We start from the raw sequence: 21,688 nt of genomic DNA on the forward strand, positions 1-21,688 counted from the left end.
CTTCTTGGCTTCAGAAGACAGAATGGGTACAATGAGGTGTGCAGAAGCAGAATTTTACTCCATGTAAGGAAGAAACTTCCAAACTCACAAGTTTGAAATACTCTCTTGGGCAGCCCAACAACAGAAGTGGCTGCCTCAAAAGGCAGCAACTTTCTTCCCAGCACAAGAAGTCCCTGGGAAAAGGCTGAGTGCCCACTTGCTGGCAGTGCCACAGAGATTGCTCCTTACCTATGAATTAGATGACATTAATGGTGCTCACTCTTTTTTGTTCCCTGCACAAGTAGTTGTTGTTTTGTGTTTTGTTTTTTTAACCCATCCCTTCCATCTTAGAATCAATACTAAGTATTGGTTCTAAGGCAGAAGAGCAGTAAGGGCTAAGCACTGAGGATGAAGTGATTTGCCCAGGGTCACCCAGCTAGGAAGTGTCTGAGATCAAATTTGAACCCAGGACCAGTCCAGTTAAGTTTTTGCTGTAAGGAACTAGCATGTGCATGCAATTTTGGACACACCTAAGGAAAAGCAAGAGCACACTATCACCTAAGCCCTCCCATCCTTTGAGAACTACTGGATTAGAGGGTCTCTTGAGGTTCTTTCCAGCATTTTGAGATTGTTTTCACCATGCATGTAGATCTTGGCACCAAATCTGGCTTCCCCCACCCAACATTAAAGATTTAACCAAATTCCCATGAAGTACTGATTGATGGCAGCCAGTCTGGTCAAGCTGAGGTTCTGTGACTCAGCACTGTAGAGTCAGGTAAACCATTCTGCCAGCCACGTATGCCCACTGAGGCAGACTGGTAGAAGGCTTGACTTGATCCTGATGGCTGAGCTTGGCATGAAAGATGGACGAAATGATATTTTGTTGATATGGTAAGCCATGACCTACCTGTATGAGCACCCCCAATTCCCTCAATGCTTCCCTCCCTCCCAGTGGGCAGGTGGCAGCCCAACTAGTCAGGAGCCATGATGCTCCTGCGATGACCCAAACTAACCCTACCAACAGAATGACCCCTCAGACCAAGAGTGAGCAGCACCAGAAACCCAAGCGGCCATTTTAATGGAGAACAAAGCCACGATCATTCAAATCTCAAAGATTGTTTTATGTGCCAGAGCTGAGAAGGGTCCCCCAAGGAGCCCTGGGGCCAGGAAGGAGGCTGGGGAGAGATCTATTTGCTGTCTAAGGGGAAGTGGTGGTTGGTGAAGGAACTCAGGAGGTCAGGACATCCCCTACCTAGGTCCAGGCCAGATCCTAACCAGGGGGGGCCCACCAATTCCCTGGCTCTCCTGGGACCTCTCCTTCTTGGGATATGTCCCTTCTCTCCCTGTTGCCCAGGACTGACCCCCAAAGTGGGAGGGTCCTCTAATTCACGTCCAGTGTATGCGAGAAATACAAGGTCAGGTAGGCATCTTGGAAGGGGGGAAATTGTGGGTGGGAGGATCAAGGCAAGTGAGATACTGACCTAGACTTTGGCTAACAGCACCCCATAATTCCCCCAGACAATCCCAAGTGTGATGGCAGCTTGGGAGCGAGGTATCCAACACTAGTCACTAGGCCTTCACAAGGGGGTAGAGAACGTAGACCCCAGGACCTGAGTGAGGAAATTGTGAAACTGGGTTGGAGGTGGGGTGAGATTGGGAGCCAGTAATTGGGTCTGCATTAAGTAAAAGAGTGGAAGTAGTGCCAGAGAATCAGATAAGGCTGCTGATGGGGGGCCGTTCCCAACCTGGGCTCCCCTCATCCAAGATATGTACACCTAACATATGGGATGTTGGTGTGTTGCTAGTTGTAGGTAATGGAGCTCATCACTGTCTGCTTGGGAAAAGTAGAGGAGTAGGGGAATGGGTTGAGTTGGAGAATCTATGGGTGTTGGAGGTGGAAAGGAGCCCTTTCTCCCCTCTATCCAAGCTGAGCAGGGTCCAGTACACAAATAAGGCACCCCTGATGGTTAAGAGGGATGAGGGTCGGGTAATGGAGGATTCTTGGGTTTCCCACTGGTTCCCATTGGTTGTCTTGGTCCCTGTCCTAGAAGGTTGGTCATCCCTGGTACTCTACAGGCACTCCCCTACCCCCATCAAAGTTTGGGAAAGGGAGGGTGAAGGAGAAGGGTACCCTGAGCTGGTCCCATCAGCCTCAGAGGCTGAAGCCAGACAGGGGGGAGCGAGGTCTACGACGGCATTAATTTGGGGCCAGCAGTGTGGGCTTCTTGACTGCCCCACTGGAGAGACCCCACCTGCATCCCTCTCTTTCTCTGCCCCTTTAGGCTTGAGCCCCAGAGCCAAGCAGGGGCCCTGAGGAGAGCAGGTCTGGCTGGGCGGACAGGGCAGGAGGCCGGTCACTTTGGCATCTCCAAGGCCGACACCTGAGGCTTCACCTTGAAGTATTGGTTGAATCTGATCACCGCATATCTGCCAGGAGACAGGGAGCAGGGGCTGGTGTTAGGGAGGAAGACAAGGATTCCAGAATCCTGGGCCCTAACGTTGCCATGCACATTCCTCCATCATCAGAGGCTTGATTATAACAGCATCGTCTACCACATCGCCAACCAAAGTACTCCAATCTATGGCTTAGCATCGTAAGGTGGGGTGAGCCTGGGGAGGGTGTGGGGAACTTGGCACCATCCTACAAGCCTGGGCCTTGGAATGAGTAGGAATGAGGGTTCAAATCCCAACTCTGACATTTATCAGCTAGTTAAAGCATTTATTAAATGCTTATTATGTGGCAGGCACTGTCTAAGTTCTGGGGATATAAATTCTTGAGCAAATCATTTCATCTGATCCTCAGTTTCCTCATCTGTAAAATGGAAACAAGAATATGTGTACTAGCTTCCTCCTGATGTCGTGAAGAAAGAACTTTTATAAATCTTAAAACACATGATTCCCCAGGTTCATTGGAGGAAGCCCTGAATGGGTGAGGAGGGCAGGAAAACAGTAAAAACATCTCACGGGAGCTCCTAGTTTCCCCTTCTCAGTGCCCCTTTCAGGGAAGCCCTAGAAACACTAGAATGAGAAGCTCTGGGTTTGGGGTCAGAGGCTCTGGGTTCAAATCCTGCCTCTGCTACAGGTTTCCTGAGAAACTCTTAAGTCATCTGCCAGCTCCTTATCTACAAAAATGAGAGGGGTAGTTTTCCTTCTGACTCTTGATGTTAAGGCCAGTGGACCAGAGACTGACTAAGGTTTGAAAATGGCGCCCCCTCGTGTGTGCTGCCCAAAGGATGCTCGGAGCTATCACCAACACATAACTAGACTTCACTAACATACAACTTGACGTATCTGAGAACATACATCTATGGGACACTGAGAGCAAAATTTTCAAGTGTTAAAATCGTGAGATCTCTAGAGTGACCTAGATGTGGAGGTATTGAAGGACACACGCCTATGTGGACACATGTGTAAGTATATATGTCTAGAAGTTCTATTAAAAAAAAATTCCCACAACTCACCTAGAGGACTGACTGTTCCCTTGGGGGGGATGTCTATCCTGCCTACCCACACTCCTCCTCTCCTCACTCAGCCCCTACATTGCAAGCCAAGGATGGGCAGAGTTGGAGAGGACAAAGGAAAACCTGTCTCTGAACCTCAACTGGAAATATTCTTCACCACAGGGCAGAGGATGGAGGCTGATAGGAGTGCTGGGCTATAATCATGGTATTAACTTGGGAGTTAGTTACGTAGAATTATCATATGTGCTATATGATTCAGGATATCCTAATTTATAAGTCATCATAATTATACATCACATCTGTGTTATATGTGATGACATTATATATAATGATGTCAGTCTAATAATTAGCTTATGTGATTATTCTCAGATGGAATCCAGGAATGACAGAACAAGAAAGGACTTTTAGAGATCATCTAAGTCCATCCCTCTTTATTTTACAAAGTGGGGAACTGAGGCTTGATACAAGGAAAGAATAGCGACTGTAGTCAGAGGACTGGGTTCAAATATTCTCTCACCTCTGCTTGCTACCTATGTGACCCTGGGCAAGTCACAACCTCCTTGAGCCTCAGCTTGTCTGTAAAATAATGAGTTCCTTTTTAGCTCTAGATCTTGGAGCTTATGGCATGACTAAGCCAAGGTCACAAAGCTGATCAATGACAGCGCTGGGATCCTATTACCCTCCACTCCAAAGCAGAAATGACCTCCTGCAGCAGCGACTAGAGTTTTGAGGACTAAGGTTGGAGGTCACACAGTCTCATCACAAGGAAGCATTGTCAGGCAATGGGAAGAGAACATTGGCCAGAGTTTCAGGACAGCTGGGATAAATCCTGAGATTGAATTAGACCACCATGAATGGTTTCCTTTTGCTTTTTCAAAAAACTCTTACTTTCTGTCTATGAATTCTAAGACAGAAAAGCAGCACGGACTAGGTAATTGGGGGGTAAAATGACTTGCCCAGGGTCACACAGCTAGGAAGTGTCTGAAGTCAAATTTGAACCCCAGACCTCCTATCTCCAGGCCTGGCTCTCTATCCACTGAGCCACCTAGCTGCCCTCATGGATAGTTTCTGAAGAAACAACATGGAAATGTACTGGATGAGAAGTCAAAGAACTTGGTTTGAATCTTGACTCTGTTAATTACTAATGATGTGGTCTTGGACAAGTAATTTCCCATCTCTCAGGGTCTCTTTCCTCAGGTTCTTTCATAACCAGCCAAGCTCCCTCTAGTTCTGAAATGCTGCCATGTTAGGATTCTGTTCACTGGCTTGGGAGCTGGCCAGTGAACTCTCTGCCAGTGTTAGGTTCTTCTTACAAAGAAGAGGGGGCCGGAGAGCAGGAGGAAGCAGGGGGTTTTAAGGGAGGGCAGTCTTGTTCCAGCTCTATTGGCTCTTTCTCCTAAAGGCTTCCCAGAGCTCAGAAGGGCACCCTTATTCTACAAATGGGGAAAGGGGCCAAAACCTTGGATGGGGAAGGATCAAGATGGGGAGTAGGGAGTAGGTGACCCATTCATTAGGTCCCCTCTCCCTGGATGGATGCCTCTTGGCTCACCCTCTTGGGCCAGGGGATTTTCCTTCCTCCAGTACCTTCCCTTCTCATCTTTCTCCTTCCCCACCTCTTTTTGTCCCTTGCCCACTCACCTGAGGAAGTCAAAGTCGATGGTAGAAAACTGGTTCTGGATGAGAGCCCAGAATGCCCAGAAGAAGTGAGAGGCCTGGGAAAGAAGCACAAAAGGTCAGGGTGTTCATCTCCCTTTCCCCCCCTAGCACCCACCCTTTAGAACATAAGACAAACACAAAAGGTTGGCTCAGAGTCAAACTGGGAGAAGCAAACAGTTCGGTCTCCAGGGTCTTTCTAGTGCTGGCATAGGTAGGACTGTGTGATGGAAAGATTAGTGAATTTAGGGTTGGAGAACCTAGATGCGAATTCTGGCTCTTCTCTTTATTTGAGAGGTCATTTTAGTTTGCCTAGTCAGAAGTTCTCTCATTTATAAAATAATGAAGGGTCACACTATATGATTTCAAAGCCCCTTTCCAGGGCTAAATCCCATGATCCCATGGGGACAGCATGTCCAGCCCGGGCCAGTCTAGGCTCCTTCCCCTGACACAGTACAAATAGAGCGGGTCCCTCCTGGCCATAGCCCTCAGGGGAATGTCCCCTGCTCAGCTCTGTTGGCCCTCCAGTCTGATACTCATGCCCCCACCATTTCTACGCATTTTGTCCTCTATGGATCATATGCTATTTCTGGTTGGTCAAAAGCCTCCCTAAACACAAGAGTCAAGAAGGTTTGTAGGGGAATCTCCTTCCCTGGAAGACTTTCTCAAGGAATGAGACAACCTAACTTCTTGGAGGTGAAGTGGGAAAGGTGTTGCCCAAAGGCAGAGGCATAGACCTGATGCCCCTTTCCAGAACTGGAGCAGCTACAAATTGTCCATATGGTGATGAGCTTAGCCAGGGTTTAGGGAGTTCACGGTCTCCCATCCAATTACTTTTCTTTTTTTTTTATATCATTACTTTCTGTCTTAGATCAATACTGTGTATTGGTTCCAAGGCAGAAGAGCAACAAGGTCCAGGCAACTGGGGTTAAGTGACTCACCGGAGAGACACACAGCTAGGAAGAATCTGAGTCCAGATTTGAACCCAGGACCTCCAAAAGCCTGGTTCTCTATCTGTGCTACCTGGCTGCCCCTCATCCAATTTCTTTTAGGCTTGTTTCCTCAAAACTACCTCCCACACCACCACCCAACTTCAGGTTTCCATTCTTGCTACTATGCCACCAAAGGCAATCTAAGATAACCAGTGCTTCCTATCTTCTAGCCAGGGTGTAGACTCTCACCAGCGCAAATTTGTTGACTTGTACGTAGAGCTTCTCTACCTCCCTGGGGGTCACAGCAGTCCCACCCCAGCCTTCCTTGCAGAGTTGCTTGTGGGCCTGCAGGTAGTGATTCAGCCAGCGCAGTTGAGTCTCTCGGCTGGGGTACAGGCTATAGTCCACCTCATTCACACCTAGGAGACAGAGGCCCTGGCTCAGTGGAGGATGCTTAGGAGAAGTGACCCATATTCTTGAGCCTTCCTGAGCAGGATGGGATTGCTGTTCTTGTCCCATTATTGCCTCAGCCTCCTTTGGCTTAGGAAATATAACCTCAGTCAAAGACCATGCCCATAATTATTCAGGCCTTAAGCAAGACAGTATTCTCTGGGCTTTTCTTCCTTATCTGGTACTTTACACTAGCTCCCTTCCATCAGCCCACAAAAACAATGTCTCCAACTGCATTATGCCCCAAAACTAAGGGCATTGTTTTTCTTTTCTTTTTCAACCCTTGCCTTCTATCTTCGTATTACTACTTTTTTTTTTTAAAACCCTTACCTTCTGTCTTAGAATCAATAATGTGTATTGGTTCCAAGCAGAAATGGAGTAAGGGGCTAGGCAAGAGAAGTTAAGTGACTTGATCAAGGTCATACAGCTAAGAAGTGTCTGAGCCTAGATTTGAACCCAGGACCTCTGATCTCCAGGTCTGGCTCTCTATCCATTGATCCACCTAGCTGCACTTCTGCCTTCTAAGATGGAAGTTAAGGAGAAAGAAAGAAAGAAGGAAAGAGAGAAAGAAAGAAAGAGAGAAAGAAAGAAAAAGAGAGAGAGAAATAAAGAAAGAAAAAGAAAAAGGAAGGAAAAGAAAAAGAGAAAGAAAGAGAATAAGAGAGAAAGGGAAAGAGAAAAAGACAGAGACAGAGACAGAGACAAAGAAAAGAAACTCCAGAGTGTGAAGAATCTATACTAACCATGCCCATTTCCCCATTTTCTACCCCTTTCCCTCCTCTCTTCCCCTCTACTGCTTCCACTTATAGCCCTTATGATGGTCACTGGACTCTGAGTACATGATGGGAATGGGAAAAACACAAAGATTTCCTGGCTCCACAAAGAGACAACACAGAGAAGTGAGAAGAACATCTAACTTTGGAGTAGGGGACCTTGCATTACCAAGTTCAAATATTAGCTCTACTCTTTCTCTATATAACCTTGGACAAGTCACTTTCAGGGCTGTAGAATCTTCATCTATAAAATAAGAGGGTTGGATTAGACTTCTGGATTCCCTTTGAGTTCTAGATCAAGGTTCCTATATGCAGGAAACTCAATACATCAGACTAGAGGGACTGTTGTAGTGGTTTGGTCATTTCAGTAGTGTCTGACCCTTTGTGACCCCATTTGGAGTTTTCTTGTCAAAGATACTGGACTGGTTTGCCATTTCCTTCCTCAGCTCATTTGATAGGTAAGGAAATGGCGGCAAACAAGGTTGAGTGACTTACCTAGGGTGACACAAATAGTAATTGTCTGAGGCTGGATTTGAACTCCTAAAGATGTCTTCCTGATTCCAGGTCTGGCACTCTCTCCACTGCACCATCTAGGGACTGGGACTCCCTTTCTTTTAGACCTGCTGCCTGATATCTAATAGAGCCAAGGCAATGAGGCTAATAATCAGTCAAAAAATATTCATTAAGTACCTATTATGTGCCAGGCACTGAATTAAGTACCGGAAACCCAAAGAAAGGCAAAAGACAGTTCCTGGCTCTCAGAGGAAGACAATACATAAAAAAAGGCTGAAAAGCTGGGGTAGGGAGAGGGGTAGAAAGGAAGGAAGGAGGAGGAGGGTACCCTTATTGTCCAGGTGGGTTTAGGGATGCTCTCCCTTTTCAACTCTCAAAATCCAGTTTCAGGGACTTCAGTGACCAGAATCACAGTTTCTATGATGTCTCCAGAATAGTAGAGGATGCTAGGGGTAGGTAAGTAGTGCAGCAGATAGAGTGGTGGACCTGGAGTGAGGAAGACTCATTTTGCTAAGTTCAAATCTAGATTCAGATGCTTATTAGTTGTGTGACCCTGGATAAATGACTTAACCCTATCTATCTCAGTTCCCTCATCTGTAAAATGAGGAAGAAAATGACAAACCACTCCAGTGTCTTTGCCAAGAAAACCCCAAATGAATTCATGAAGAGTCACAACTTAACAACAAAAGAACTAAAAGCGACCTTGGGGCTCTGTTTCGTCTAATCTTGATCTTACAGATGTCCTAGGGAAGGCAAGTGAGTGAAATGATCTTCCCAAGACTGTATTTACTCATTGATGGCAAAATTGGTGTCCGAACCCAGCTTTTGGATCCAGAACTCAAACCTTCAAATTGTACCATGCTAAGAACTTCAGCTGCTCTGCCCAGCACTCATCCCTCTCTCCAACACTGCAGTCCCTGGGCTTCTCTCTCCACAGTCTCCCTTACCCTCCATGCCAAAGCTAGGATCAGGACACAACTCAAATCACTTGCCCCCTTTGGGTAAATTCCAAGTGAACTTTGCTCATACAGTGGATGAGAAAATGAATTAAAATGCTTTGGGAATTATCCTTCCCCTTCCTACCCCAGGCAAGTCTTTCTAGGTGGCAGCTGAGTGCTTGGCAGGGCATGGTGCCACCACTGGTGCCAGGCTGGACACTAAGGATCTCTTGCATCCTTCCCTCCACCTGATCAGCTGGTATCTACTAGCCCAGGGAAGCAAGGGAAGCTCTGTGGCTCCCGTACTGGCCCCATTTCTTTGTGAGCTGTCTCAGAAGGGATTATTGATGAGCAAATGGCTGGCTAGTCCCCCGGGGAATGGCAGCCTTCACTCAGATGTAATTGCTACTTCCCTCTCTTCTCTTGCCCCCCACCCCCACCCCACATAAACAATGGTGCCTAGATTCAGACAGAAAACAGGAGAGCTAAGTAGCATTAGAAGAATTCAGTTGGTTGAGCTGACCTTTCTTTTCTTTCTTTTTTTTTTTTTTTAAAAACTTTCACCTTCCATCTTAGAATATTGTGTATCCATTCTAAGGCAGAAAAGTGTTAAGGGCTAGGGAATGGGAGTTAAAGGACTTGCCCAGGGTCACAGAGCTAGGAAGTATCTGAGACCAGATTTGAACCCAAGCGGGCAAGCTTTTCTATGCACTTTGCCTTCTCTTTTCCTCAGTATGGATCATCCTCTTGGAGTCTTCTATAATTCAGAATGGCAGAAGGATAAAATACCTTAGAGATCACCTCATCTTGATCCCAGTTCACCTGTGAAATCAGATCTCCACTCCCATGCCTTGGTTCTACTAATCTCATAAATGTAGAGCTGGAAGGGACCTCAGGTCATCTAGTCCAAAACCCTGTATTTGCAAGATGAAGTAGCTCAGGCCCAGGGAGTAGGGATTTGTCTAAAGTCACAGATGTACAAAGCATCGAAGGTAGAATATGAACCCAGGTTATTTGATTCCAGAGTCAGGGCTTTTCCTCTCATAACAGTCTGCCTCCCTAGTAGGCAATATCAGCCAATTGGCCTCCAAAATAGATATCATCTTTACTCTAAGTAGCTGGAGAAAGAGATGGCCACCCACTCAAGTATCTTTGCCAAGAAAACCCCAAATAGGGTCATGAAGAGTTGGACATAAACTGAAACATCTGAACAACAACAATACTCGAGTGTCCCAAGACAGGTGAGTGATTTGCCAATTCCTTCTCCAGCTCATTTTATAGATGAGGAAACTGAGGTAAACAGGGTTAAGTGACTTATCCAGGGTCATGTAATTAGTAAGTATCTGAGGCTAGATTTGAACTCAAGAAGATGAGTCTTCCTGACTCCAGGTCTGGCCCTCTAACTGCTGCATCCCCCTGGCTGTCCCCAAAGACAGATGAGGGAACCTACATTTCAGTATGCATTTCAAGGTCCTGTCACAGAATCATATTTGTGGAGTTTAAATGGACCTTGGAAGTCATCTAGTCAAAACTCTCCTCATTTTACAGATAAGGAAATGAAGGCACAGAGAAGTAAGAGAACTCTCCCAGGATTCCACAGTGAGTAAGTGAAAGAGGTGAGATTTGAATCAAGGTCCTTGCACTGTTACATGCTTCATCTTTACATTCTCATCTTCTTGTCCTTCACTCCTATGACAACTCTCTGCTTTGGCCAAAAAACTTACTATTTGTTTCTTATGAACATGTTGCCCTTTCTCGCCTTGGCTATCCCTCTGACCTATGAAAAACCTCACCCTCCTCCACAATCCTAAACCATTTCCCTAGACTCCTTCCATCCTGGCTCCAGACTCTCCTTCTATTCAATGGAATTCAACAAAGACATATTAAATGACTGCTCTCTGTTGGTACTAGAAATATAAAGAAGGGAGGGGGGAGAAAGAAACAGTTCCTGTCCTCAAGGACCATATTTTTGCTGTTGTAAGGACATAACATGGACACAGACAAGTAAACACAAGAGAATTTAAGGAGGTGGGAGGACTAATGATGGGAAGAATCAAAAAAAGCTTCTATTAAGAAGTAAAGCCTGAGTTGAACCTTGAAGGAAACCAAAGATTCTAAGGAATAAGATAAAGGAGAGAAATTCTGGGCATGGAAGACAGTTTGGGAAAAAGCAAAGAATCTGGAGGTGGAATATTTACTTTGAGGAACAGCTTGTTTATGGCAATGTGTCTGTAATGAAAAGTTTGTGAAAGGGTAATATCTATTGTTTGGAACAGTAGGTGGAGCCTGCTTTATTGGGGAGGGTTTAAGCAGTTTGTCTTTTATTTTATTTTAATTTTTTTAAACCCTTACCTTCCACCTTAGATACTTCCCTAGCTATGTGACTCTTGGCAAGTCATTTACCCCCAATTGCCTAGCCCTTCTGCCTTGGAACCAATGCTTAGCATCCATTTTAAGACAGAAGGTAAAACTTGGCAACTGACTAGCCTGAGGATGAGGATAGTGAGGAAGAAATATCAAGGATGACTCTAGAGATGTAAACCTGAATGAGCAGGAGGATAGGTGGTACCTTCAACATCAACAGGAAAACCTGGAGAAGAGGGGAAGATAATGAGTTCCATTTTAGATATACTGAGTCAGAGATTCTTATGGGACATCCAAGCTGAGACTACCAGAAGGCAACTGGTGGTATGAATCAGAAGTTCAAGAAGGAGATGATGGCCAGATCCATAGAGTTAAGGATAATCTGGAGAGTGATGACAACAGGCTCCATTGTAGCTGCTGAGAACACTAAAAGAAATAAAGAACACAGATAGAGAGGGAGCCCCAGGACGGAGCCTTCTTAGATATGGTCACTTAAGGGATTCAAGAGGGATTATGATTCAGCAAAAGAGACTGAGAATAGTTCAGAAAGGTTGGGGAAAGCCAGGAGAAAGCAATGGCACCAGGCCTAGAGATGGGAGATCCCAGGTTCAGATCTTACCCTGGGGAAACCATTTAACCCCAACACCTAGACCTTATTGATCTTCTGGAACCAATATTCAGTGTCCATTCTAAGACAGAAGGGAAGGGTTCCAAAAAGAATTAGTTCTAGAAGTCCTAACCCTCAGAGGGAACCAAGAACTATTAAGAAGGTTTGTTTGTTTTTAAAACGATAATGGGGAAAAGAGGAGAACCAAAGGCATAGGAGCCTTGCTTGGAGCGTGTGGGTCAACGAGACCTGACAAAGCAGGAAAGAATGAGTTGCTCCATCCTTATTCTGCTCCTGTTTTCTCTGTCAAGAATGATTTTTGGACTAGACAGGCCAGAAAAACAAAAACAAAAACATCCTTAGCAGAGAGTTGATACTGAGATAAGAGAGTAGATAGAGCAAGAGGGAACATAGCTGTCCTTGAGGAATTCTCAGTGTCCAGCCTGAGTGAATTCTATGGGCAGGTCCTAAAAGCACTGGTGGATGATGGCCGAGTCACTACCAATAATATATAGAAAACTGTAGAAAATGGAAAAGAGGAGTATGCCAATTCTGTCCATGGACTATGATTTTGATTCCTGGGGATATTCTGGAATGGATCATTAAAGAGATGGTAAGAGGCAACCAGTTGGCTCAGTGGATAGAGAGCCAGGGCTAGAGACATGAGGTTCTGGGTTCAAATCTGACCTCAGGCACTTCTTAGCTGTGTGACCCTGGGAAAGTTACTTAACCCTTATTGCCTAGCCCTTACTGCTCTTCTGCCTTGGAACCACTATTTAGTATTAGTTCTAAAATAGAAGGTAAGGATTAAAAAGAAAGAGAGAGAAATAGTAGGTGAATGTCTAGAAAAGGAAGGAGTGATTATAAAGTGCTGGCTTGGATTCTGAGATAACAGGTCATAGCAGGCTGATCTAGCACTTAGCACAGTGCCCAGTACATAGAAGACGCTTAATAAATGTTTATTGATTGATGAATCTCTTTGTCCTTTTTTCACAGAGCCACTGTACTCGTAGATTGGGGAGTGATGTAGTTTACTTTGATGTTGTTCAGTCATTTCAGTTATATCTGACTCTCAGTGTCGCCATTTGGGTTTTTCTTGGCTGAGATACTGGAGTGCTGTGCCATTTCCTTCTCCAGCTTATTTTACAGATGAGGAAACTGAGGCAAACAGGATTAAGTGACTTGTCCAGGGTGCCATAGCTAGTATCTGAGGCTGGATTTTAATTCAGGTTTTTCTGACTCTAAGCCTGGTGCTCAATCCACTAAGCCACTTAGGTTTACTTAGATTTTAGCAAAGCATGTGATAAAGAATTTCATACTATTCTCATGGAAAAGTTAGAGAATTAGGAGATAATACAGGCAAGCTGATGCTGAATTGTTTGAATGGCTGGACCCAAGGAATTTCAATGGTTCAATTTCGACTTGGCAAGAGGTCTATAAGAGGGGAAGCCAAAAATTGTGCTTGACCTTATACTATGAAACCTGGAAATGGGGCAGCTAGGTAGCACAGTGGATAGAAGGCCAGGGTCAGAATCTGGAAGTCCTGGGTTCAAATCTGACCTTAGACACTTCCTAGCTATGTGACCCTGGGCAAATCACTTAATCCTGATTGCTTAGCCTTTGTCGCTCTTCTCTCTTGAAATTGATACTAAGACAGCAGATAAGGGTTTGAAAAAACAAAAATAAAATAACTTAGATAAAGAGAAAGATATTATATTCTTTGCAAATGTCAAAAAGCTGGAAGGGATAGTTAGTTAGCACTGGTTGACAAAACTGGAATTCAAAAGATCTTGATAGGATAGAACATTGGGTTAAATCTATTAAGATGGAAGTCAACAGGGATAAATGTAAAAACTTATACTGGGGTTCGAAAAATCAACTTTCTAAGCAAAGGATGAGAGAGACTTGGTTTATTTTTAAAATATCTGGAATTGGGGGTAGTTAAGTGGCTCAATGGAGGGAGAGCCAGGCCTGGAGATGGAGGTCCTGGGTTCAGAAACTTCCTAGCTGTGTGATCCTGGGCAAGTCACTTAACCCCCATTGCTTAGCTCTTATTGGTCTTCTGCCTTAGAACTCAGAATTTAGTATTGATTCTAAAATGGAAAATAAGGGTTTTAAAAAATATATCTGGGGATTTAGTGGACTTCTACTTCAATGAGTCAGCCATGTAATATGGAAGTTAAAAAAAAAAAGGCAACGAATGTGATCTTGGTCTATATTAAGAGAAGAAGAGCTTTCAGGAATTGGGAGGTGATAGTCCTGTTTCTGTCCTGGTTAGATCTATCCTGGTTTACTATAGGGGTAACTGGTGGCCTGATGGATAGAGCTCTAGTCTTAGAATCAGGAAGCCCCATGTTGAAATCTAGCCTCAGATACTAGCTGTGTATGATCCTGGGCAAGTCACCAAATCTTTATTTGCCTCAGTTTCCTCAACTGTTAAGTGGGGATAATAAGAACATCTACCTCGAAGGGTTGTTTGGAAGACCAAATGAGACATTTAAAAAAAATGTTTAATCCACAATACGCAACACAGAAATTCTCATTTCCTTCTTTCCCCCTCATTATATTCAGCTCCAAGTGTCCTGGTTTTGAAGTGGATGTTACTAAACTGGAGAGTGACCTGAGTAGGGTAACCAGGATGACAAAAAGGTCTTGAAGCCACATCATTTGTGGCTTAGTTGAAAGAACTGAAGATGTTTCGTCAGGACAATAGAAGACTGGTGATAAGGGCAGAGGGATTGTAACTGTTTTTGAGTATTTGAAAGTCTATCCTGTGAAACAGGGCTTAGACTTGCTATGATCTAACCAGGACAGAAACAGGACTATCACCTCCCAATTCCTGAAAGCTCTGCTTCTCTTAATATAGACCAGGATCACATTCGTTGCCTTTTTTTTTAACTTCCATATTACATGGCTGACTCATTGAAGTTGAAGTCCACTAAATCCCCAGATATATTTTTTAAACCCTTATCTTCCATTTTAGAATCAATAAATTCTGAGAACAGAAACAGAACTAGAGAACAGAACCAGTAATACCACTACTGGGTCTGTATCCTGAAAAGATCAAAGATGGAGGGAAAGGACCTACTTGTTCAAAGATATTTATGGCAGCTGTTTTGTGGTGGCAAAGAACTGGAAAGTGAAGGGATGCCCATCAGTTGGGGAATGGCCAAACAAGCTTTGGCATGTGATTGTAACAGAATACTATTATTGTATCTTAAGAAATGACGGAAAGATCAATCATGAAAAATTTAAAAATCAAACAAATCTGGAAAGATTTATAGAAAGTGATGCAAAGTGAAGTGAGCACAGACAGGAAGGTAGCTCAGTGGATAGAGAAGGGAGATCCTGGGTTCAAAACTGGCCTCAGACACCTCCTAGCTGCATGACCCTGGGAAAGTCACTTAATCCCAATTGCCTCACCCTCACCGCTCTTCTGTCTTAGAACCAATTCTTAGTATTGAAAGTAATTAGTTCCAAAACAAAAATGAAGTGAGCAGAACCAGGAGAATGTTGTCCATAATAGTACAATGAATGAGTTAACTGTTAGCATCAATGTATGGATCCAAGACTATTCCAAGAAACTCGTGATGGTAAAAGCTATCCACCACCATAGAAAGAACTGATTGAGCCTGAATGAATGAAACAGACCACTTTTCACCTTATCTCCTTCATGAGTTTTTTCCTTATATAAGTGATATGTCTTCTTTCACAACATGACACTCATGGAAATATGTATTGCGTCATAGTACATAGAACCTCTATCATATTTCCTGCTTTCTCAGGGAGGGGGGGAAAGAGAGGGTAGGGAAGGAGAGAATATGGATTGCAAAATGTCAGAAAACAATTATGAAAAATTATACTGACACATCATCTGGAAAAATATGATAAATATATAATATTTTATTTAAACATTTTTTCTATGGTTACTCCTTCCCCTCTTTTCCCAGAGCTGACAAGCAATATCACTGGGTTATACATATATTATCACTCAAATCCTATTTCCTTCTTTCCCTCTTATTATATTCAGCTCCAAGTGTCTTAGTTTTGAGGTGGATGTTACTAAACTGGAAGTGTCCCGAGTAGGGTAACCAGGATGACAAAAGGTCTCGAAGCCATATCATTTGTGGCTTAGTTGAAAGAACTGAGGATCTTTTGTCAGGACAAGAAAAGACTGTATTGTGTAATTCATATAATTTTTTTTTTTTAAGAAAAGAAAAAGTGTCCCTCCTAGCCCTCCATGTAGAGCTGCACCCTAGGCAGCTGCGTAGGTCACCAACCCTTAGTCCTGACTCTGACAGAGTCTCTGTTGGTTGGCTGCTCACTTACCTGCAAACTCATTGAAGTGGTTGCCAATGTCAAAGGCTTGGTAGTTGTAGCCGGCATATTCATAATCTATGAATCTGACGTGACCTGCAAAGCGGTGTAACACAGGAGGAGTGATAAAGATCAGGAAGGAGCAGGGAGATCTTTCCAAAATGCTCAGAGTAGGTGCCGCACCCACACACACTGGGCCCCAGCACAGGGGCCACAGAGTTCACATACTGATTCAACTCTTGCCCTATACGCCATCTTCCCTATCCCTTCATTGGCCCCTCCAGCAAAGTGCTCCAGGGCCATTTCTTAATTTCTCTCGAGTGTGTGATTTCTCCTTCCATGTGGAGGAAGGTCTTCTGAGTGCAAATCCTGCCTCTATTGCTTACTGACTTTGTGCAAGTCACTGACCTCCCCTGTGCCTCAGTTTCCTCATCCATAAAAAGAGAAGGTTGGATTTAATGGCCTCTGAGGTTCCTTCCAGCTCTAGATTTATGATTCTATGATCCCCTTAACATTTCTCCACTTTAAAAACAAGCACTCAGCATGACTAAGATTAGAAATAATCTCCATCCTTACCAGGGGGGTTTGTTATTAGGAAAAGGAAGGATTCTTTCTCTGGAGGTCTTAAAATATATGCCTGGAGGCAGGGGGATGGATAAGATGGACCTCAGCATCAGAAGGGACTTCAGGAGACATCTGCTCCAACCCATATTCCTAAGATCCTTTGTGGACAAAGAGGTAGAGGGAGGAGGAGGGGAGGAAAGGAAGGGGAGAGGAGAGGATGTATTGAGACATAGAATGGAAGGAAACACAGACAGGATGCCTTCCTCCAACCGCCCTGAGCACCAGGCTGAGAGCTCCTGCTTTCATTCCTGTGCTTGGCCAACCTTTCTGAAGGTCTCTGCTACCAAGACGCTGCTGCCTCCCCCCATGGACCCTCCCCAGCCCCAAAGCAAGAGGCCAGAAGGATGCCCACCTTTCTTTTCATTATAGATGATGTTCTTGCAAAGCAGGTCGTTATGGCAAAATACTATGGGAGAATCCAGCTGCGAAAGGTGCTCCTTCAGCCAGGCCATTTCCTGCTCGAGGACCTCCACACTGGGTATACTCTGGGAAAGTCTAATTCGATAGGATGTGAGGTCAGTTATGAGGAAGGATTAGGAGAGTAGAGGAAGGACAAAGGTGGGTGGTTCAGTGGATAGAGAGAGCCGGGCCTGGAGCTGGGAGGACCCGGGTTCAAATGCAACCTCAGACACTTCCTGGCTTTTTCAGGACTTAGCCTTTGACCTTCCATCTTAGCATTGCTACTAAGTCAGAAAGAGTTTGAAAAAATCAAAACAAAAACAACAGAGTAGAATAATAGAAGGCAATAGCACTCAACGGAGTCCCAAGAGACCTGGACTCCAGTTCCATCCTTTCTAGTCACTAGTTATATGTCTTTGGGCCAATTGCTTCCCTCTCCTGGCCTCAGTTTCCTGATCTGTAAAATGGGTATAATAATAACTCCCTTGCCCTTCTTAAAGGGCTAATTCGAGGATCAAATGAGATAATAAATACATAAGTGCTTTGAATATTATGAAGGGTTCTACATATCTAATTTGTTGTATTATTTAAGAGAGGACAGGCAGTGAGATCTTCTGGGAAAGAATTAGAAATGAAAGGTCAGGGGACCAGTGCAAGGCCTGGAGTTGGGAGGACCTGGGTTTAAGTCTGGCCTCAGATAACTTTCCAGCTGATCTTGGGTCAGTCACCGAACCCCAATTGTCTAGCCCTTTACCACTCTTCTGCCTTGGCATCTGTGATTCTGAGACAGAAGGTAAGGGTCTTAGGAAAAAAAGAAAAGAAATGAAAGTCAAGCCCTCTTCCAAACCCCAACCAAGAACAGAATAACTATAGTGAAAAGGCAGAAAACAAAAGAGTTTCTCAATAAACTAAGAAGAGTTAGCCAATTTATAATGATTCACTTTTTTCTGCTAATGAAAAAGATACCCTGGTCTAGGCTAGTGCTAAATGGACATGCCATGAAGGGAGAGGAGCCTGCTTCTTAGTGTAACTTAATCTCTCTCTTCCTTAATGGCTCAGTTGAGATACCAACTCATCTAAGATATGTTCCTTCTTTCTCCCAAATAAAAGTGTTTTCTCTCACCTCAATTTTACCTTGAGCATTTTGGATTTCTCTTTTGCCAAATTATATGTTCTCATCTGAGCAGCTAGGTGGCACAACGGATAGAGTACCAGACCTGCAGTCAGAAAGATCTAAGTTCAAATACGGCCTCAAATTAAAAATAGCTGGGTGACTTTGGACAAGTCACTTAACCTTGTTTGCCTCAGTTTCCTCATCTGTCAAATGACCTGGAGAAGGAAATGGTGAACCACTCCAGTATCTTTGCCAAGAAAACCCAAATGGAGTCAGGAAAAGTTGGGATATGACTGAAAAAAATGACTGAATAACAAAATATACTTATCTGTGCATTTACCATATCCCTCCCAAGTAGAATATAAGCTCCTTGAGGTCAGAGATAATCTCACCTTTTATCTTTTTATGCCCAATGCTTGTCACAGTGCTTTGTAGATGGTTGATTAATAAATGAATTTGGTGACTGTTCAATCATGCTCGAATTGAAAGGAACCTTAGATGTCATCTAGTCCAATTCCCTTATTTTACAGACAACAGAAGCCCAGTTGAACACTTCTTGCAATATAGGGACAAAGTGATGTCAATTAGGTTCCCTTTGGTCTAGAGGATTTGATGGGTCAGTTTCAGAATAATCTAGAATAGCTTCTTCCTGTTTGTCTAAAATCATTTAGAAATTAGGTTGGGTTTGAATGGGTTGGATGACCTGGACTCTGGCTCCTAGAAAAGCACATTGGTTTGTGTACAGTGTAAAGCCAAATACCTGACCCGGTCCCAGTAAAGTTCAGAGTGAACCAATCAGTGAAGGGGAGGAGGCTTGAGTGAGCATAACTAAACGTGGTCTTTCTTTGATTCATAGATCTGTTTGTTTGTGTTTTAGCTTCCAAGGCAGTTGAGCACAAGAGGAAAGGGGGGAGGATTGATTTTCTGGATCCCCTCCAGTGTATGTACAGTGGGTGACCTCTTGAGGATGGCATATCCCCAGGAGGCCAAGCCACTGGACCAAGTATCCAGGGATATTAGGTCACTTGTCCCTTGACTCCCACAAAGCTTTGGACACATGGTTTTTAGAGACTTACTAGATAGCGACTTTGGGATCACAGCCTTCCATCACCCAAACCAACACACACAAGCACATAAATCCACATACACTAGGAGGAAGGAAGGTTGGAGGAGGAAATGGAAACCTAAAAAAGGCTCAAAGTGATTTGCTTAGCTGTTCAGCCAGTCACACTGCACTCTGAAGGACCTGACCTTGCCTCTTCTCCATTGAGCATTTGGAAACACTGGGTCAAGTGTCTACCATCTTCCACTTTGACCTTCTCATATCTATTTGAGGGTTGTAGGTTTGGCAACTTTAGTATCCATCACCACCACAATAACACACTGAGTGGAAAAGTATTACTCTTGCAGCCAGGGAAAGGGTTGAGAGGAGCAGGAAAGGGGATACAAAAAGTGATAAAAAAAAAAAAAACCCTTGGCACTCATCCGACACAAAGAACTGGAGCTATTCCAAGAGGAACCTCAAGATAAAGAGAACTGTTTTCACCTTTGAACCCAAGGAAGCTAAGTGAAGGTACCTCCAAAGCAGGAAGAAACAGAAAAGAGTGGCTTCTGTCCCTACAGTTGGATGGAGTCTTCTCTGAGGATGAGCTCATGCCTGCCTGTATGCCTCCTGTCAAAAGTCAGACTTTACTACCTTCCCAGGCTGGGGCCTCCCCCTGAATTCTTAGGTTTAATCAACAGAATCGCTATTCTTCCTAGTCACCACAGTTCAAAAATTCAAATCTCCTCTTTGCTTTCCCCAACCAGTAGCTACACTGTGTTTATTCTAGCTCTGAGAATTTTCTCAAATCAGTCCCTTCCTGCCCATATCATTGTCACCACTCTAGTTCAATTTCTGCTGGCTCTCTGCCTGGCCTTCCCCTTTGCCCTTGTCTTGATCTCTCCTCCCCCACATAGTTATTTGTGTCCTTGCCTCTCTTCCCCCCACTAGCTGCTCAAGACGGGGGCCTATATCATCTACTGCTCTATCTTATAGGGCATCTCATTCAATGCTTTAATCCTAGAAGGAACTTAATTAATGCTTGTTGAATTGAATTGCACTCAGACTTATGATACCTATTCTGAGAGATTGTTATAGCCTCTTGGCTAGTTTTCCTCCCTTCAGTCCCTACTTCCAATCTGTCCCCACCGGCAAGACCAGATTAGTCTTCCTTTATCACCATTTCGATCAAAGGGTTCCTCACTGCATCCCGAATACAATTGAAGCTCCTTATTTTATGGTATGTTATGTTATTTTTATTTCAACCTTTCTGGATTTCACTCTACAACTTCAGGAGGACCTAGAAAGGTGCACTAAATGATCTGCATGTTCTCTTTCAACACTATATTCTATGTTTTCAAGAATAAAATAAAAGCTCTTCGAAAATGTTTAAGCACAACTTTGATTATTTGCTATTATTCTTATTCTTTTCTAGTCATTCCCTCAGCACTCACTCTATTAACAGGCTGAAAGCATTTGAAATAGGAGACATACAAGGACAAGGGAAGAGAGAGGCTAGGATTGTTCCAACAGTGACATTTCAAGGCCACTCAAGACCAAATGTCCTTAAATCAGTGCTTGTTAATGATTAAGTGGGATGATCTGGATAAAGTCACCCATGGTTGAAGGCTGGGACAAAGTCACAGTGGGGATGGCATTAATGATTCTTTCTCCAATTCGCATATTCCTTCCTCCCCCATCTCTCTCTTGTGCCTTTGGGTCAAAGGGCCTGATTGGACAGGGAGCTATCTATGAGAGGGAATGGAGTAAAGAGGGGAAAAAGAGCCGGACCTAGAGAGATTCACTTGAGACTTCTCATTGAGAATCTAGCCTCCATCATTTGCAAGCTGCGACCATGGGCTGTCAAGGTCCTTCATTTTTTTGGATCTCTATTTCCTCATTTGTAAAATGGAGATAATAATAAAATTGTACTACCCAATTAACAGAGTTGTTATAAGGAAAGTGCTTTGCAAACACAACTATTTAAATGTGGGAAGAGATAAAGGAGGAGACTGCTGTCTGGGAGGAAAAGGGAGCCTCTTTCTTCCTTCCTCTCCCTGTGATGGTGATGCAGGAATGGGGAGGACAGGGTTTTGAGAGATTAGTAGGAACCTTAGGATTATAGATTAGGAAAGGATTTTAGAAGCTGGAGGACCCTCAAGACTTGGTGGGATATGACAGATGGATAGTGGTACTTCCTTCCCTAGAGAGGGGAGAGGACAAGAGAGAATTACTAGTCTGCCTGAGATGGGTAGGGTCTAGAGCCTGGAGATAGGATGGACAATTAGCCTGTGCAGGTAGACAGAAGTTTTTTTTTTTTTGTTTGTTTGTTTTTAAGCCTTACCTTCCATCTTTAATTCCAAGACAGAAGAGCTCTAAGGACTAGGCAATGGAGGTTAAGTGATTTGCCTAGGGTCACAGAGTTAGGAAGTGTGTGAAGTCAGATTTGAACTCAAGCACGAAGAAATTCAAAAGGGAAGGGAAGAGACTTGCTGGTTGGAGGATCCCATTCCTGCTTCATC

General features: G+C 44.0%; 1 protein-coding gene across 3 annotated transcripts in view; it reads right to left on the reverse strand.

Moving 5' to 3' along the window:
- Window positions 1-1,024: 1,024 nt before the first annotated feature.
- Window positions 1,025-21,688, reverse strand: part of ETNK2 (ethanolamine kinase 2) — a 29,643-nt gene continuing 8,979 nt past the window's right edge. For 2 of the 3 annotated variants that reach the window (XM_044673178.1, XM_044673176.1), the window contains 5 exons: window positions 16,964-17,106; window positions 16,000-16,083; window positions 6,275-6,444; window positions 5,079-5,152; window positions 1,025-2,406 (listed from right to left, as the gene is read on the reverse strand). In XM_044673178.1, the coding sequence (XP_044529113.1) occupies window positions 2,334-2,406; window positions 5,079-5,152; window positions 6,275-6,444; window positions 16,000-16,083; window positions 16,964-17,106 (544 nt within the window). In that variant the 3' untranslated portion in view covers window positions 1,025-2,333. Of the gene's footprint in view, window positions 2,407-2,747; window positions 2,792-5,078; window positions 5,153-6,274; window positions 6,445-15,999; window positions 16,084-16,963; window positions 17,107-21,688 lie in introns of those variants that run through there. The other variant, XM_044673177.1, reaches the window with a different exon arrangement.

This window comes from Gracilinanus agilis, chromosome 4 (genome assembly GCF_016433145.1).
Source record: "Gracilinanus agilis isolate LMUSP501 chromosome 4, AgileGrace, whole genome shotgun sequence".
NCBI classification, from domain to species: domain Eukaryota; kingdom Metazoa; phylum Chordata; class Mammalia; order Didelphimorphia; family Didelphidae; genus Gracilinanus; species Gracilinanus agilis.